This window comes from Liolophura sinensis, chromosome 2 (assembly GCF_032854445.1).
Source record: "Liolophura sinensis isolate JHLJ2023 chromosome 2, CUHK_Ljap_v2, whole genome shotgun sequence".
Taxonomy (NCBI): Eukaryota; Metazoa; Mollusca; class Polyplacophora; order Chitonida; family Chitonidae; genus Liolophura; species Liolophura sinensis.
The window spans coordinates 26,491,838-26,511,665 of NC_088296.1; the positions used below are offsets into that span (position 1 = coordinate 26,491,838).

Consider the following 19,828-nt stretch of genomic DNA (forward strand, 5'->3'; position numbering starts at 1 on the left):
TTTTGCCCACTTCTACATGCATAATCAATCGCAGACTAAGACTTTTCTGCCACCTGTACATCCATAATCGATCGCAGATTAAGACTTTTCTGCCCACCTGTACATGCATAATCGATCGCACACTAAGACATTTCTGTCCAACTGTACATGCATAATCAATCGCAGACTAAGACTTTTCTGCCCACTTGTACATGCATAATCAATCGCAGACTAAGAATTTTCTGCCCACCTGTACATGCATAATCGATCGCAGATTAAGACTTTTCTGCCCATCTGTACATGCATAATTAATCGCAGACTAAGACTTTTCTGCTCACCTGTGCATGCATAATCAATCGCAGACTTAAGACTTTTCTGCCCACCTGTACATGCATAATCAATCGCAGACTTAGACTTTTCTGCCCATCTGTACATGCATAATCAATCGCAGACTAAGACTTTTCTGCTCACCTGCACAGGCATAATCAATCACAGACTAAGACTTTTCTGCCCACCTGTACATGCATGAAGAATCGCAGACTAAGCCTTTTCTGTCCACCTGTACATGCATAATCAATCGCAGACTAAGACTTTTCTGCCCATCTGTACATGCATAATCAATCGCAGATTAAGACTTTTCTGTCCACCTGTAGGCCTACATGCATAATCAATCGCAGACTAAGACTTTTCTGCCCACCTGTACATGCATAATGAATCGCAGACTAAGACTTTTCTGCCCACCTGTACATCCATAATCAATCGCAGACTAAGACATTTCTGCCTACCTGTACATGCATAATCAATCGCAGACTAAGACATTTCTGCCCAACTGTACATGCATAATCAATCGCAGACTAAGACTTTTCTGCCCACTTGTACATGCATAATCAATCGCAGACTAAGAATTTTCTGCCCACCTGTACATGCATAATCGATCGCAAATTAAGACTTTTCTGCCCATCTGTACATGCATAATTAATCGCAGACTAAGACTTTTCTGCTCACCTGTGCATGCATAATCAATCGCAGACTAAGACTTTTCTGCCCACCTGTACATGCATAATCAATCGCAGACTAAGACTTTTCTGCCCATCTGTACATGCATAATCAATCGCAGACTAAGACTTTTCTGCCCATCTGTACATGAATAATCAATCGCAGATTAAGACTTTTCTGTCCACCTGTACATGCATAATTGATCGCAGACTAAGACTTTTCTGCCCACCTGTACATGCATGAAGAATCGCAGACTAAGACCTTTCTGCCCACCTGTACATCCATAATCAATCGCAGACTAAGACTTTTCTGCCCACCTGTACATGCATAATCAATCGCAGACTAAGATATTTCTGCCCACCTGTACATCCATAATCAATCACAGACTAAGACTTTTCTGTCCACCTGTACATGCATAATCAATCGAAGACTAAGACTTTTCTGCCCATCTGTACATGCATAATCAATCGTAGACTAAGACTTTTTTGTACAACTGTACATGCATAATCAATCGCAGACTAAGACTTTTCTGCCCACTTGTACATGCAGAATTAATCGCAGACTAAGACTTTTTTTTACAACTGTACATGCATAATTGATGGCAGATTAAGTCTTTTCTGCCCATCTGTACATGCAGAATTAATCGCAGACTAAGACTTTTCTGCTCACCTGTGCATGCATAATTAATCGCAGACTAAGACTTTTCTGCCCCCCTGTACATCCATAATCAATCGCAGACTAAGACATTTCTGCCCAACTGTACATGCATAATCAATCGCAGACTAAGACTTTTTTGCCCACTTCTACATGCATAATCAATCGCAGACTAAGACTTTTCTGCCCACCTGTACATCCATAATCGATCGCAGACTAAGACTTTTCTGCCCACCTGTACATGCATAATCGATCGCACACTAAGACATTTCTGTCCAACTGTACATGCATAATCAATCGCAGACTAAGACTTTTCTGCCCACTTGTACATGCATAATCAATCGCAGACTAAGAATTTTCTGCCCATCTCTACATCCATAATCGATCGCAGATTAAGACTTTTCTGCCCATCTGTACATGCATAATTAATCGCAGACTAAGACTTTTCTGCTCACCTGTGCATGCATAATCAATCGCAGACTAAGACTTTTCTGCCCACCTGTACATGCATAATCAATCGCAGACTTAGACTTTTCTGCCCATCTGTACATGCATAATCAATCGCAGACTAAGACTTTTCTGCTCACCTGCACAGGCATAATCAATCACAGACTAAGACTTTTCTGCCCACCTGTACATGCATGAAGAATCGCAGACTAAGCCTTTTCTGTCCACCTGTACATGCATAATCAATCGCAGACTAAGACTTTTCTGCCCATCTGTACATGCATAATCAATCGCAGATTAAGACTTTTCTGTCCACCTGTTGGCCTACATGCATAATCAATCGCAGACTAAGACTTTTCTGCCCACCTGTACATGCATAATGAATCGCAGACTAAGACTTTTCTGCCCACCAGTACATCCATAATCAATCGCAGACTAAGACTTTTCTGCCCACCTGTACATGCTTGAAGAATCGCAGACTAAGATATTTCTGCCCACCAGTACATCCATAATCAATCACAAACTAAGACTTTTCTGTCCACCTGTACATGCATAATCAATCGCAGGACTAAGACTTTTCTGCCCATCTGTAATGCATAATCAATCGCAGACTAAGACTTTTTTGTACAACTGTACATGCATAATCAATCGCAGACTAAGACTTTTCTGCCCACTTGTACATGCATAATCAATCGCAGACTAAGACTTTTTTGTACAACTGTACATGCATAATTGATCGCAGATTAAGACTTTTCTGCCCATCTGTACATGCAGAATTAATCGCAGACTAAGACATTTCTGCCCACCTGTACATGCATAATCAATCGCAGACTAAGACATTTCTGCCCAACTGTACATGCATAATCAATCGCAGACTAAGACTTTTCTGCCCACTTGTACATGCATAATCAATCGCAGACTAAGAATTTTCTGCCCACCTGTACATGCATAATCGATCGCAAATTAAGACTTTTCTGCCCATCTGTACATGCATAATTAATCGCAGACTAAGACTTTTCTGCTCACCTGTGCATGCATAATCAATCGCAGACTAAGACTTTTCTGCCCACCTGTACATGCATAATCAATCGCAGACTAAGACTTTTCTGCCCATCTGTACATGCATAATCAATCGCAGACTAAGACTTTTCTGCCCATCTGTACATGAATAATCAATCGCAGATTAAGACTTTTCTGTCCACCTGTACATGCATAATTGATCGCAGACTAAGACTTTTCTGCCCACCTGTACATGCATGAAGAATCGCAGACTAAGACCTTTCTGCCCACCTGTACATCCATAATCAATCGCAGACTAAGACTTTTCTGCCCACCTGTACATGCATAATCAATCGCAGACTAAGATATTTCTGCCCACCTGTACATCCATAATCAATCACAGACTAAGACTTTTCTGTCCACCTGTACATGCATAATCAATCGAAGACTAAGACTTTTCTGCCCATCTGTACATGCATAATCAATCGTAGACTAAGACTTTTTTGTACAACTGTACATGCATAATCAATCGCAGACTAAGACTTTTCTGCCCACTTGTACATGCAGAATTAATCGCAGACTAAGACTTTTTTTTACAACTGTACATGCATAATTGATGGCAGATTAAGTCTTTTCTGCCCATCTGTACATGCAGAATTAATCGCAGACTAAGACTTTTCTGCTCACCTGTGCATGCATAATTAATCGCAGACTAAGACTTTTCTGCCCCCCTGTACATCCATAATCAATCGCAGACTAAGACATTTCTGCCCAACTGTACATGCATAATCAATCGCAGACTAAGACTTTTTTGCCCACTTCTACATGCATAATCAATCGCAGACTAAGACTTTTCTGCCCACCTGTACATCCATAATCGATCGCAGATTAAGACTTTTCTGCCCATCTGTACATGCCTTATTAATCGCAGACTAAGACTTTTCTGCTCACCTGTGCATGCATAATCAATCGCAGACTAAGACTTTTCTGCCCAACTGTACATGCATAATCAATCGCAGACAAAGACTTTTCTGCCCAACTGTACATGCATAATCGATCACAGACTAAGACTTTTCTGCACACCTCTTTGATTTGTACTCCTGATTATATTATATAATAACAGGTCCAGTCTTGAATACGGATTCACTTCAGATTCATCAGCTAGATGATGTCATTGACATTTACCAGTACCCCTCATTTGCGCGTTAACAAACCTGGATGTTTCTGTTGAATATAATTGTTACACGCGCTGGACAATTATTAATCCGGCATGTCCAAGTGCTATTAATACGTGGTTTCTGTCAACGGGATGAACAAGCTGCCTGAGATACAACTCAAAATTGATCCTAACGTATACCTATTACTTATTACCTATCTTAAAATTATGTTGAATTACTTATTTTCAATTATGTCATGTAAGCCGAAGTTCAAATCTGAGTTATGCTATAATATTTGGAACTACATGTGTATGTGAGTCTGACTGATGTCGTAGAGATTGTCAGCCCTAAGTTGTAGGCCTAAGTTGATTGTAAATAACTAAGATCACCATCACAGCCCTAACTTACAATCGACACCTTCTTGCACACAGGGACTGTAAGCCTAAGTTGGTAGTAAATAACTAAGATCCCTATCACTGACCTAACTTACAATCGACACCTTCTTGCACACAGGGACTGTAAGCCTAAGTTGGTAGTAAATAACTAAGATCCCTATCACTGACCTAACTTACAATCGCCACCTTCTTGCACACAGGGACTGTAAGCCTAAGTTGGTAGTAAATAACTAAGATCCCTATCACTGCCATAACTTGCAATCACCACCTTCTTGCATACAGGGATTGTAAACCGAAGTTGTTTGAAAATAAAGATCATCACTACTGTTGCTCTAGCTCACAACTGACGCCTTCCTACACGAAGGTATCGTTCGGTTGAACCGTAAGGTTTGAACTTGACAGTGTATTTGTGTTTGGTAAAAGTGAAGTCCTGTATGATATCCTCTCCTTTCCAGACGCTTTACATGGGCGTGGTTTTGTACGGACCAGCCGTCGCCTTGGACACAGGTAAGCTATAGGTCTACGTCATACCGTACATTGGCGTAGTTTTGTATGGACCAGCCGTCGCCTTGGACACAGGTAAGCTATAGGTCTACGTCATACCGTACATTGGCGTGGTTTTGTATGGACCAGCAAGTTCCATGGACACAGGTAAGCAATAGGTCAACGTCATACCGTACATGGGCGTGGTTTTGTATGGACCAGCAAGTGCCATGGACACAGGTAAGCTATAGGTCTACGTCATACCGTGCATTGGCGTAGTTTTGTATGAACCAGCCGTCGCCTTGGACACAGGTAAGCTGTAGGTCTACGTCATACTGCACATTGGCGAGGTTTTGTATGAACCAGCCGTTGCCATGGACACAGGTAAGTCGTACGTCCTTTACAACCGGTATAGTAACAACGTATTTCAAAAACCAAATCGCAAAATTAATACATTTATTTTGCCATGCCTTCCACTATACGCCACAACGACAATATCTCAGTGATAACGTGGTGATATTAGCAGGCCGACAGTATGTTTGCATAACTAAGGCCGTCTTATATGCATTATTCCCAGTGGATAACATCAGTTCCAGCTCTGGAAAGTTACACTCGTTTAATTCATCGAAATTCTCATTTGTTCAATAACGTCGTGTATTTTTCAGTGGCCGGTTTCCCTCTGTGGGCTTCTGTTTTCTTGGTCGGAATCGCTTCAATCATCTACACATCTATTGTAAGTTGAGGAAAGCCTTTCTTTCTCTTTCCCTTTTCTTTCTATTTTCCGTCGCTTGTGATTACAAGGGAGATAAATTTACCCCACTATGACACAGGCCATGAGGCAGCGCGCTCTGGCGGTCGAGTTGTGGCGTTCAGGTTAAGATGCTTATTGTTGTAATTCTCCTGATTCACTTCACCCCACCCGTACTTCACTTATATTACAGTAGTTGCTTCTCCGTACAAATCAAATCCATCAGGCGTGTTATTTCGTTGTTATGAGAATAGCTCCGCTGGATCATTAGCCCGAACATTTTACTAATAGTTGCCTTATATCTACAAGTGAAAATAACACGGCTCTTAAGAAACAAGTGCATAACTTTATTAATAAATAAATGAATAAATCCCTGAATTTTAGCAATCTAATTCCATCCCTCTCCCAAAATAGCTAAAGCTAAAATGTCTTTGTTCTTTTCAATTTTATAATAATTATATGAGGCTAATGGGAAACAAAATCGACAACTGTTACTTGCAGCATCTGTTTCCAGCTGTTTAAAACTGGTTTAACACTTAATTTCAGATTAAACTTTAAGGCAAGTCTTCAATTTTGTACTTAGCCTCAAAGAAAATTGTCGATCCTGTAAATATGATCTAAAACTGCTACTGTTATACATTGACTCTGGACAACTCAGTTGACAACTTCTGAGTTTGGCTGAAAATTAAATATATTATATGACTTAACACCATTAATGGCAGGATGATATTTGTTTTAATGGACTACTTTTCGCAGGGAGGTATCAAGGCAGTGATATGGACAGACGTGTTTCAATGTATGATTATAGTGATTGGGCTCACAGCTATTCTCGTGAAGGTAAGCGTGTTCACGGGTCATGCTGGATCTTTTGGAGTGATACATATACAGTCAATTTCCAGAAGAATAAAACTGGCTCTCTTTGACATAGATGGCCAAACACCTGGCTTGTTCATCTTCGTGCATCAGGCCTTGACCAGTGAGGTATTATGTTTATTTTTTATTTATTTGAATGGTGTTTTACGCCGCACTCAAGAATATTTCACTTAGACGACGACGGTCAGCATTATGGTGGGAGGAAACCGGGCAGGGCCAATGGGAAACCCACGACCATCAACAGGTTGCTGACTGACCTTCCCAAGTCCGACCGGAGAAGAAGCCAGCATGAGCTGGACGAACTCACGGCGACCGCACTGATGAGAGGTTCCTGGGTCATTACGTTGCGCTAGCGCGCTAAGCACATGAGCCACGGAAGCCCCAGATCTCATGTTCATGTTAAGCTCCGATGCGGCCTTAAGTCAGGAGGTCTGCAGGGAAATTTTCTGACGGCTACGGGTTTGTCCAGGTCGCCGTTTTTCTCTCCATGAAAACACTGGCGTTAAGCAACATTCAGAAAACTTCATATGCAAATAAACGAACAAAAAAGATGACTGAAAAAACGAGGATATAATTACAGAAAAGTATAAATGATTGACATCTGTTTATTTAGTGGTCGCCATTTGTTTCTGTTTTCGCCGTTTAGTCTATCATGGAGGTCGGTGGGTTTGGTAATTTCTGGAAACACAATGCTGGGAGCGGAAGGTTTGATATAAAGTAAGTTTGATATCAGGTAACGTTGATACCAGACAAGTTTGATGTCATGTAAAGTTTGTACCAGACATGCGTGGTATCAGGTAAGTTTGAAACCAAGTAATTTTGATACCAGGTAGTTTTGATACTAGCTAAGTTTCATGACAGATAAGAGGTAGGTTGATATCATCTATTACATAACGCGTACAGACATTTTGAATCCAGGTGCGCGCTGCAATTAAAGCGCCATTATTCTTTTAAAACAGGGATTAGGCGGGTGTTCTGTTTATCTGCGCGTTATTCGTCAGGCTTCTCAGATGATGCACCAAAATTACATTTTCACCCCAAGCTCTTGTGTCAGGAAGTGTTCTTTATGATGACACGTTCCTTAGCGAAATTGAAAGTCAACAATTCCAGACAACAATATATCTGCTTGCAGAGCGAACAAATAAGACAACTGTGCGCATAAGGATGCTTTCCTACTCTCTTTTTTTTTTCGAGCCAAACTACTATCAACCAGTTCATCAGAAAATAATCTTAATCAACGGATTAACCAAACCCATAACGGCATGTATACTGACACACTGTAAAATTAACGGAATAACCAAACCCATAACCGCATGTACACTGACACACTGTAAAATTGACGGAATAACCAAAACCACAACGACATGTACACTGACACACTGTAAAATTGACTGAATAACCAAACCCATAAAGACATGTATTCTGACACACTGTAAAATTGACGAAATAACAAAAACATTAACGACATGTACACTGACACACTGTAAAATTGACGGGATAACCAAAACCATAAAGTCATGTATACTGACACACTGTAAAATTGAGGGAATAACCAAACACATAACGACATGCACACTCACACACTGTGAAATTGAAGGAATAATCAAACACATAACGACATGTACACTGACACACTGTGAAATTGACGGAATAACCAAAACCATAACGACATGTATACTGACACACTGTAAAATTGACGGAATAACCAAAACCATAACGGCATGCACACTGACACACTGTGAAATTGAAGGAATAATCAAACACATAACGACATGTACACTGACACACTGTGAAACTGACGGAAAAACCAAAACCATAACGACATGTATACTGACACACTGTAAAACTAAATGAATAACCAAACCCACAACGACATGTACACTGACACACTGTAAAATTGATGGAATAACCAAAACCATAAAGTCATGTATACTGAAACACTGTAAAATTGAAGGAAAAACCAAACCTATAACGACATGTATACTGACACACTGTAAAATTGACGGAATAACCAAACCCATAACGACATGTATACTGACACACTGTAAAATTGACGGAATAACCAAACCCATAACGACATGTATACTGGCACACTGTAAAACTGATGGAATAACCAAACACATAACGACATGCACACTAACACACTGTAAAATTGACGGAATAACCAAAGTCATAACGACATGTATACTGGCACACTGTAAAACTAAATGAATAACCAAACCTATAACGACATGTACACTGACACACTGTAAAATTGACGGAATAACCAAAGTCATAACGACATGTATACTGGCACACTGTAAAACTAAATGAATAACCAAACCTATAACGACATGTACACTGACACACTGTAAAATTGACGGAATAACCAAAGTCATAACGACATGTATTCTGACACACTGTAAAATTGACGGAATAACCAAAGTCATAACGACATGTATACTGGCACACTGTAAAACTAAATGAATAACCAAACCTATAACGACATGTACACTGACACACTGTAAAATTGACGGAATAACCAAAACCATAAAGGCATGTATACTGACACACTGTAAAATTGAAGAAATAACCAAACCCACAACGACATGTACACTGACACACTGTAAAATTGACGGAATAACCAAACCCACAACGACATGTATACTGATACACTGTAAAATTGACGGAATAATCAAACACATAACGACATGTACACTGACACACTGTAAAATTGACGGAATAACCAAACCTATAACGACATGTATATTGACACACTGTAAAATTGACGGAAAAACCAAAGTCATAACGACATGTATACTGACACACTGTAAAATTGACGGAATAACCAAACCTATAACGACATGTATACTGGCACACTGTAAAACTAAAGGAATAACCAATCCTATAACGACATGTATATTGACACACTGTAAAATTGACGGAATAACCAAAACCATAAAGTCATGTATACTGACACACTGTAAAATTGACGGAACAACCAAACCCATAACGGCATGTACACTGGCACACTGTAAAATTGACGGAATAACCAAACCCATAACGGCATGTACACTGACACACTGTGAAACTGACGGAATAACCAAACCCATAACGGCATGTACACTGACACATTGTAAAATTGACGGCAAAACCAAACCCCATAACGGCATGTACACTGGCACACTGTAAAATTGACGGAACAACCAAACCCATAACGGCATGTACACTGGCACACTGTAAAATTCACGGAATAACCAAACCGATAACGGCATGTACACTGACACACTGTGAAACTGACGGAATAACCAAACCGATAACGGCATGTACACTGTCACACTGTAAAATTGACGGCAAAACCAAACCCATAACGACATGTACACTGACACACTGTAAAAACTCAAAACGCAACCAATGGAAAACAGACCGACGATAAAAGAAAAACATCAACAGAAAATTGTTCTGGCCACAAGAAGGCCTTGTCATTTACACATGTTATGTTTACCACCATATTTTCTTCATTTTTTTCAGCTGGAGTTTTGACCCGACGGTGCGGACGACTTTCTGGAACTGTTTGTTTGCTGGTTGTGTGGGGTGGTTCGGCGTGGCCTTCAACCAGGCGTCTGTACAGAGAATAGCGGCCATGCCGACCAAGAGACATGCCACAAAGTAAGCCGTTAGTCGTCCTTGTAGAGGTCAGTACAAAGAGAACTGTATGTTTAGTGGTTTGGTGTGACCATCAACCAGCCGTCTGTACAGACAGCTGCCATGCCGGTCAAGAGACATGCCACCAAATAAGGCTTTAGTCATCCTTATAGAGATTAGCATCAACACAACTGTATATTTCAGAACGATTTTGCTGATTACCATATATTAATAAACCATTTCAGCATTGTTTGACATTTCATGATAATGTCATCATTCCTTACTTTCCAGGGTGGTTTTGCTGAGTATCTTATGTCATTAACCCTCACATTCCAGGATGGTTTTACTGAGTACCTCATTTCATTATACTTTACATTCCAGGATGGTTTTACTGAGTACCTCATGTCATTATTCCTTACATTCCAGCATGGTTTTGCTAAGTATCTCATGTCATTATTCCTTACATTCCAGGATGGTTTAGCTGAGTACCTCATTTCATTATACCTTACATTCCAGGATGGTTTGCTGAGTATCTCATGTCATTATTCCTTACATTCCAGGATGGTTTTACTGAGTACCTCATTTCATTATACCTTACATTCCAGGATGGTTTTGCTGAGTATCCCGGGCTTCCTCTTCCTCGCTATCGCCGCCAGCCTTGAAGGGTTCGCAGCATTTGCCTATTATAAATCCAAGGACTGTGATCCTTTTGCCGCCGGCTACATTTCCAATTCAAACGAGGTTGGTGACTTTACACGCTTGCATTAGAATCGGAAATAGTAGGCGTGTAAGGAAAGCAAGAGACAAAAACTGCTCGACGTGGAAAATAAAGAAAATCGTTTACCATTAATTTCTTCGTTCTCTCATTTTTCACATGACATGGAGACGCCCTATCATGGTTTGTCTCGAGTTTTTAGCTATCTTTGCTGTTTTCTTTTCCTTAAGTACACAAATTTAATATATCCAACAAATGCCATTTTGTAAAAAATACATACATACATACAAAATACATACATACATACAAAATACATACATACATACAAAATACATACATACATACAAAATACATACATACATACAAAATACATACAAAATACATACATACATACAAAATACATACATACATACAAAATACATACATACAAGATACATACATACATACATACATACAAAATACATACATACATACAAGATACATACATACATACAAAATACATACATACATACAAGATGCATACATACATACAAAATACATACATACATACAAAATACATACATACATACAAAATACATACATACATACAAGATACATACATACATACAAAATACATACATACATACAAAATACATACATACATACAAGATACATACATTCATACAAGATACATACATACATACAAAATACATACATACATACAAGATACATACATACATAAAAAATACATACATACATCCATACAAAATACATACATACATACAAAATACATACATACATACAAAATACATACATACACACAAAATACATACATACATACATACATACATACATACAAAATACATACATACATACAAAATACATACAAACATACAAAATACATACATACATACAAGATACATACAAAATACATACATACATACAAGATACATACATACATACAAGATACATACATACATACAAAATACATACATACAAGATACATACAAACAAGATACATTAATTGGATTTTTACATCTATGCAAGTCGGGGTTTGTTGTAAGGTAAAAATACATACATACAAAATACATTAATTGGATTTTTACATCTATGCAAGTCGGGGTTTGTTGTAAGGTAAAAATACATACATACATACATACAAGATACATTAATTGGATTTTTTACATCTATGCAAGTCGGGGTTTGTTGTAAGGTAAAAATACGTAACAAATGGCTGTGTATTCCATATTCTATTCCTTGTAGAGATAACTTCGGTGTGGGTAAAACTCAGTGTGGCTAAACCTCATTGTGGGGATAACCCAGTGTGTGGATAACTCAGTGTTGGGACAACTCAGTGTGGGGATAGTTCAGTGTGGGTATAACTCAGACTGGGATAACTCAGTGTCGTGATAATTTAGAGTGATTATCACACTGAATGGGGTTAACTTAGAAAGTGGGGATAACCCAGCACGGTGTAATTTGTCCATATCTCTATATCCATTCAGACACTATGTTCCTAATACTATATGCTCAACGCATACACCAACTGTTTATTATGCAAATTAACATCCAGTGGAACAAACAGACATTTCTTTCTTCTTTATTGACAATCTTGGTTATATCGGCGTCCGCTGTTATTGTAAATCTTGCCGTACTTCGTCACGGAGCTATTCCAGACACTGCCCGGGTTAGCGACTTGCCGTACTTCGTCATGGAGCTGTTCGAGACACTGCCCGTGTTAGCGGGCTTGTTTCTAGTGTCATTACTGTATGGACTACTCTATTGCTGCTGTTATTGTAGATCTTGCCGTACTTCGTCACGGAGCTATTCCAGACACTGCCTGGGTTAGCCGGCTTGTTTCTAGTGTCATTACTGTATGGACTACTCTGTTGATATTGTTGTTGTAGATCTTGCCGTACTTTGTCATGGAACTATTCCAGACACTGCCTGGGTTAGCCGGCTTGTTTCTAGTGTCATTACTGTATGGACTACTATATTGCTGCTGTTATTGTAAATCTTGCCGTACTTCGTCACGGAGCTATTCCAGACACTGCCCGTGTTAGCGGGCTTGTTTCTAGTGTCATTACTGTATGGACTACTCTATTGCTGCTGTTATTGTAAATCTTGCCGTACTTCGTCACGGAGCTGTTCGAGACATTGCCTGGGTTAGCGGGCTTGTTTCTAGTGTCATTACTGTATGGACTACTCTATTGCTGCTGTTATTGTAAATCTTGCCGTACTTCGTCACGGAGCTATTCCAGACACTCTCCGTGTTAGCGGGCTTGTTTCTTGTGTCATTACTGTATGGACTACTCTATTGCTGCTGTTATTGTAAATCTTGCCGTACTTCGTCATGGAGCTGTTAGAGACATTGCCTGGGTTAGCCGGCTTGTTTCTTGTGTCATTACTGTATGGACTACTCTATTGCTGCTGTTATTGTAAATCTTGCCGTACTTCGTCACGGAGCTATTCCAGACACTGCCCGGGTTAGCGGGCTTGTTTCTTGTGTCATTACTGTATGGACTACTCTGTTGCTGCTGTTATTGTAAATCTTGCCGTACTTCGTCATGGAGCTATTCCAGACACTGCCTGGGTTAGCGGGCTTGTTTCTTGTGTCATTACTGTATGGACTACTCTATTGCTGCTGTTATTGTAAATCTTGCCGTACTTCGTCACGGAGCTATTCCAGACACTGCCTGGGTTAGCGGGCTTTTTTCCAGTGTCATTACTGTATGGACTACTCTATTGCTCCTGTTATTGTAAATCTTGCCGTACTTCGTCACGGAGCTATTCCAGACACTGCCTGGGTTAGCGGGCTTTTTTCCAGTGTCATTACTGTATGGTCTACTCTGTTGATATTGTTGTTGTAGATCTTGCCGTACTTTGTTATGGAACTATTCCAGACATTGCCTGGGTTAGCCGGCTTGTTTCTAGCATCGTTGTTCAGCGCTTCATTGAGGTATGTTCTTTATTAATCTATAAATCTGAGTTACAGGAGTATAGCTCCATTTCATTGTTCAAAATGTTGTTAATATTTCTCTACAAAAGCGGCCCCTTTCAACGAGGGTGGAGGTCGTCGCCCGGTGATGGAATAGTAAGGTGTATTTTTTCTGATTGCGGAAAAACGAAGGAAAACATACAAAGTCTACAAGACACTTACTATAAACGATTGCAGTGAGACAATTGGAATGAACCTAATGAAACTTGTCTTATCGAAAGAGAAAGTCAGATCAAAAACAGGCTTGCCAGTTTTGAGCTTTTCCCATGAGAATCAAACATCATAATAAAAACATGATTACAGGAACCAAAATTATTTGTGATCAAAGTCCTTTAGGACTTAACTTTGGCAATTATGTAGGAAAATAGCTAAACCATCCATAAATTTGATACAACGGCGATGTCAATAGTTTGGGAGTAGGCCTGTTACGTCAGGCACCTATCAGAAAAATAGATAAAGCAGGAAAATAACAAATTTCAATCAATTGCAAATAGGTAATTTCAAGAAACAACTGAAAATGTACGTCGATGACGTCGATGACAATGTTACAATACACACATTTAAAGCTGATTGATGTCTACTTATAATTATCTTTTTTCTATCTGTCTCTCTTGCAGTACGCTGTCATCCGGGCTGAATGGAATCTCAGCCAACACCTTGATGGACTTTGTCAGTCCATTCTACCCAAAAATATCCGAGTTTAAGAGGACTGTCCTAGCCAAGATATTTGGTAAAATCACTAGACCACTGTCTTTTACTCCACAGTTTCTGTAAAATCACCAGACCACTGTCTTATACCCCAAACTTTCCGTAGAATCACTAGACCACTGTCTTATACCCCAAACTTTCCGTAGAATCACTAGACCACTGTCTTATACCCCAAACTTTCCGTAGAATCACTAGACCACTGTCTTATACCCCAAACTTTCCGTTGAATCACTAGACCACTGTCTTCACTCCACACATTCCGTAAATTCACAGCTGGACGAGAGTTCGACAAAACAGTCTCGAAAGTCACAATGGCGCTTAAATCCGACTATAAGTGCATGCATATTCTTACAAAGACGTGAAAAATAGCCCAATCACGTTAAACAAAAGCTTTCATTACAACAACACTTTTCACAGATTAAATGGTAAATATGTGAACGAGAATTGCCTTAATCAAAGTATTCAAACACAAAAGGATATTTTAATGGTACTATAAAACTTGGTATCTGTTCTTGCTTTGTTAGCAAAAATACGCATCACGTCTATGTTTGTGATTTCAGTTTTCATTTCCGGATTTATATCAATCGCCATTTCCTTTCTGGTGATGATAATCGGAGGACCGGTCACACAGGTGAGTTCTTATAGACATGGAGGCTCTTCATTGTAGTGTTTCACTGTGTGCGTGACAGATGACAGGGGAATGGAAAAGTGGTCAATTACAGTGATGGCTGCTGACCTGTGTTGGTTTCCTAACAACTGCCATGTCTGTGTGAGATGGCAGAGGAATGGACAAGTGGTAAAGTATAGTGATGGCTGCTGACCTGTGTTGGTTTCCTAACAACAGCCATGTCTGTGTGAGATGACAGAGGAATGGACAAGTGGTAAAGTATAGTGATGGCTGCTGATCTGTGTTGGTTTCCTAACAACTGCCATGTCTGTGTGAGATGGCAGAGGAATGGACAAGTGGTAAAGTATAGTGATGTGCTGCTGACCTGTTTTGGTTTCCTGACAACGACAATGTCTGTGTGAGATGGCAGAGGAATGGACAAGTGGTAAAGTATAGTGATGGCTGCTGATCTGTGTTGGTTTCCTAACAACTGCCATGTCTGTGTGAGATGGCAGAGGAATGGACAAGTGGTAAAGTATAGTGATGGCTGCTGATCTGTGTTGGTTTCCTAACAACTACCATGTCTGTGTGAGATGACAGAGGAATGGACAAGTGGTAAAGTATAGTGATGGCTGCTGATCTGTGTTGGTTTCCTAACAACTGCCATGTGTGTGTGAGATGGCAGAGGAATGGACAAGTGGTAAAGTATAGTGATGGCTGCTGATCTGTGTTGGTTTCCTAACAACTACCATGTCTGTGTGAGATGACAGAGGAATGGACAAGTGGTAAAGTATAGTGATGGCTGCTGACCTGTGTTGGTTTCCTAACAACTGCCATGTCTGTGTGAGATGACAGAGGAATGGACAAGTGTTAAAGTATAGTGATGGCTGCTGATCTGTGTTGGTTTCCTAACAACTGCCATGTGTGTGTGAGATGACAGAGGAATGGACAAGTGGTAAAGTATAGTGATGGCTGCTGATCTGTGTTGGTTTCCTAACAACTGCCATGTCTGTGTGAGATGGCAGAGGAATGGACAAGTGTTAAAGTATAGTGATGGCTGCTGATCTGTGTTGGTTTCCTAACAACTACCATGTCTGTGTGAGATGACAGAGGAATGGACAAGTGGTAAAGTATAGTGATGGCTGCTGATCTGTGTTGGTTTCCTAACAACTGCCATGTCTGTGTGAGATGGCAGAGGAATGGACAAGTGGTAAAGTATAGTGATGGCTGCTGACCTGTGTTGGTTTCCTAACAACTACCATGTCTGTGTGAGATGACAGAGGAATGGACAAGTGGTAAAGTATAGTGATGGCTGCTGATCTGTGTTGGTTTCCTAACAACTGCCATGTCTGTGTGAGATGGCAGAGGAATGGACAAGTGGTAAAGTATAGTGATGGCTGCTGACCTGTGTTGGTTTCCTGACAACGACAATGTCTGTGTGAGATGGCAGAGGAATGGTCACGTGATAAAGTATAGTTTTGGTTGTTAACCTGTTTTGCTTCAGGTCAATTTCAAGGGACATGCGGTAAAGTACAGTGTTGTTCTCTGCTGTGCGTTAGTTGGAAGGTAGGGGACCTCATAGGAGAAAAGATTGTGACCAGTCAGCACGAGCCAGCCTGGGCTACATAGTTATGCTGAGCGTCAGTCAGCACAGGCCAGCCTTCGCTACATGATTCTGCTGGGCGTCAGTTAGCACGAGCCAGCCTGGGCTACATGATTATGCTGAGGGTCAGTCAGCAGAGGCCAGCCTTCGTTACATGATTCTCCTGAGCGTCAGTCAGCACGAGCCAGCCTGGGCTACATGATTCTCCTGAGCGTCAGTCAGCACGAGCCAGCCTGGGCTACATGATTATGCTGAGGGTCAGTCAGCATAGGCCAGCCTTCGCTACATGATTATGCTGGGCGTCAGTTAGCACGAGCCAGCCTTCGCTACATGATTCTGCTGACCGTCAGTTAGCACGAGCAAGCCTTCGCTACATGATTCTCCTGAGCGTCAGTCAGCACGAGCCAGCCTGGGCTACATGATTATGCTGAGGGTCAGTCAGCACGAGCCAGCCTGGGCTACATGATTATGCTGAGGGTCAGTCAGCACGAGCCAGCCTGGGCTACATGATTATACTGTGTCAGTCAGCACAGGCCAGCCTGGGCTACATGATTCTCCTGATCGTCAGTCAGCACGAGCCAGCCTGGGCTACATGATTATACTGTGTCAGTCAGCACAGGCCAGCCTGGGCTACATGATTCTGCTGAGCGTCAGTCAGCACGAGCCAGCCTGGGCTACATGGTTATGCTGAGCGTCAGTCAGCACGAGCCAGCCTTCGCTACATGATTCTGCTGACCGTCAGTCAGCACGAGTCAGCCTGGGCTACATGATTATGCTGAGGGTCAGTCAGCACGAGCCAGCCTGGGCTACATGATTATACTGTGTCAGTCAGCACAGGCCAGCCTGGGCTACATGATTCTCCTGATCGTCAGTCAGCACGAGCCAGCCTGGGCTACATGATTATACTGTGTCAGTCAGCACAGGCCAGCCTGGGCTACATGATTCTGCTGAGCGTCAGTCAGCACGAGCCAGCCTGGGCTACATGGTTATGCTGAGCGTTAGTCAGCACGAGCCAGCCTTCGCTACATGATTCTGCTGAGCGTCAGTCAGCACGAGCCAGCCTGGGCTACATGATTCTGCTGAGCGTCAGTCAGCACGAGCCAGCCTGGGCTACATGATTATACTGTGTCAGTCAGCACGAGTCAGCCTGGGCTACATGATTCTGCTGAGCGTCAGTCAGCACGAGTCAGCCTGGGCTACATGATTCTGCTGAGCGTCAGTCAGCACGAGTCAGCCTGGGCTACATGATTCTGCTGAGCGTCAGTCAGCACGGACCAGTCTGGGCTACATGATTATACTGTGTCAGTCAGCACGAGTCAGCCTGGGCTACATGATTCTGCTGAGCGTCAGTCAGCACGAGTCAGCCTGGGCTACATGATTTTGCTGAGCGTCAGTCAGCACGGACCAGTCTGGGCTACATGATTATACTGTGTCAGTCAGCACGAGTCAGCCTGGGCTACATGATTCTGCTGAGCGTCAGTCAGCACGAGCCAGCCTGGGCTACATGATTCTGCTGAGCGTCAGTCAGCACGAGCCAGCCTGGGCTACATGATTATACTGTGTCAGTCAGCACGAGTCAGCCTGGGCTACATGATTCTGCTGAGCGTCAGTCAGCACGGACCAGTCTGGGCTACATGATTATACTGTGTCAGTCAGCATAGGCCAGCCTGGGCTACATGATTCTGCTGACCGTCAGTCAGCACGAGTCAGCCTGGGCTACATGATTATGCTGAGCGTCAGTCAGCACGAGCCAGCCTGGGCTACATGATTATACTGTGTCAGTCAGCACGAGTCAGCCTGGGCTACATGATTATACTGTGTCAGTCAGCACGAGCCAGCCTGGGCTACATGATTATACTGTGTCAGTCAGCACGGGCCAGTCTGGGCTACATGATTATACTGTGTCAGTCAGCACGGGCCAGTCTGGGCTACATGATTATACTGTGTCAGTCAGCACAGGCCAGTCTGGGCTACATGATTATGCTGACCGCCAGTCAGCACGGCCAGCCCGGGTTACATCATTATGCTGTGTCAGCCAGTACGGGGCAGAACTGAGCTACATGATTAGGCTGAGTGTCAGTCAGCACGGCCCAGCCTGGACTACATGATTATGCTGTGTCAATCAGCACGGGGCCAAAATAAGCAAGGGGGTTATGCTGAGTCAGTCAGCACGGGTCGGCCTGTGCTACATGATTATGCTGAGTCAGTCAGCCGGAACGACCGGGGCTACATGATTATGCTGAGTGTCAATCAGCACGGGCCGACCTTGACCACATGATTCTGCTGAGCGTGTCAGCACGGGCAACCTGGGCTACATGATTATGCTGAGCGTCAGTCGGCACGGAACGACCTGGGCTACATGATTATGCTGAGCGTCAGTCGGCACGGAACGACCTGGGCTACATGCTTATGCTGAGCGTCAGTCAGCACGGGCCGACTTGGGCCACATGATCATGCTGAGCGTCTGTCAAGAAAGTGGCTGTATAGGAAGGGACGCAAATCTGATTCTAGGTTTGATACAGCATATGTTGTAGCTTGCACAACCAATGTGTACGTGTCACCCATAACGACCTGTCTATTTGTGTCCTGTTTCAGATTTGTACGAGCCTGTTCGTCTCTCTCATAACTTCTCCATTGTATCCTGTTTCAGATCTGTACTAGCTTACTCGGCTCCCTCGGTGGCCCTGTCAGTGGACTCTTCCTGATCGGAGCTTTCTTCCCCTGGGCCAATTCCAAGGTCTGTGAGCAGATATTTATATTAGCAGGATTTGCATCTGACGTCATCACCATAGCACAAGTTTACATTTGAGTTCAACACTGACATTGGTTTACACCTGAACTTATCACCTTGACACACGTACAG

The 19,828-nt window shown here is 42.0% G+C and overlaps 1 protein-coding gene across 1 annotated transcript in view; it reads left to right on the forward strand.

Moving 5' to 3' along the window:
- Positions 1–19,774, forward strand: part of LOC135462621 (sodium-coupled monocarboxylate transporter 2-like) — a 31,371-nt gene extending 11,597 nt beyond the window's left edge. The window contains exons 3-12 of the mRNA XM_064739845.1: positions 5,083–5,134; positions 5,776–5,843; positions 6,615–6,695; positions 7,378–7,448; positions 10,242–10,379; positions 10,961–11,096; positions 13,920–14,008; positions 14,665–14,777; positions 15,316–15,386; positions 19,616–19,774. Coding sequence (XP_064595915.1) covers positions 5,083–5,134; positions 5,776–5,843; positions 6,615–6,695; positions 7,378–7,448; positions 10,242–10,379; positions 10,961–11,096; positions 13,920–14,008; positions 14,665–14,777; positions 15,316–15,386; positions 19,616–19,774 — 978 coding nt within the window. The remainder of the gene's footprint in view (positions 1–5,082; positions 5,135–5,775; positions 5,844–6,614; positions 6,696–7,377; positions 7,449–10,241; positions 10,380–10,960; positions 11,097–13,919; positions 14,009–14,664; positions 14,778–15,315; positions 15,387–19,615) is intronic.
- Positions 19,775–19,828: the final 54 nt, after the last annotated feature.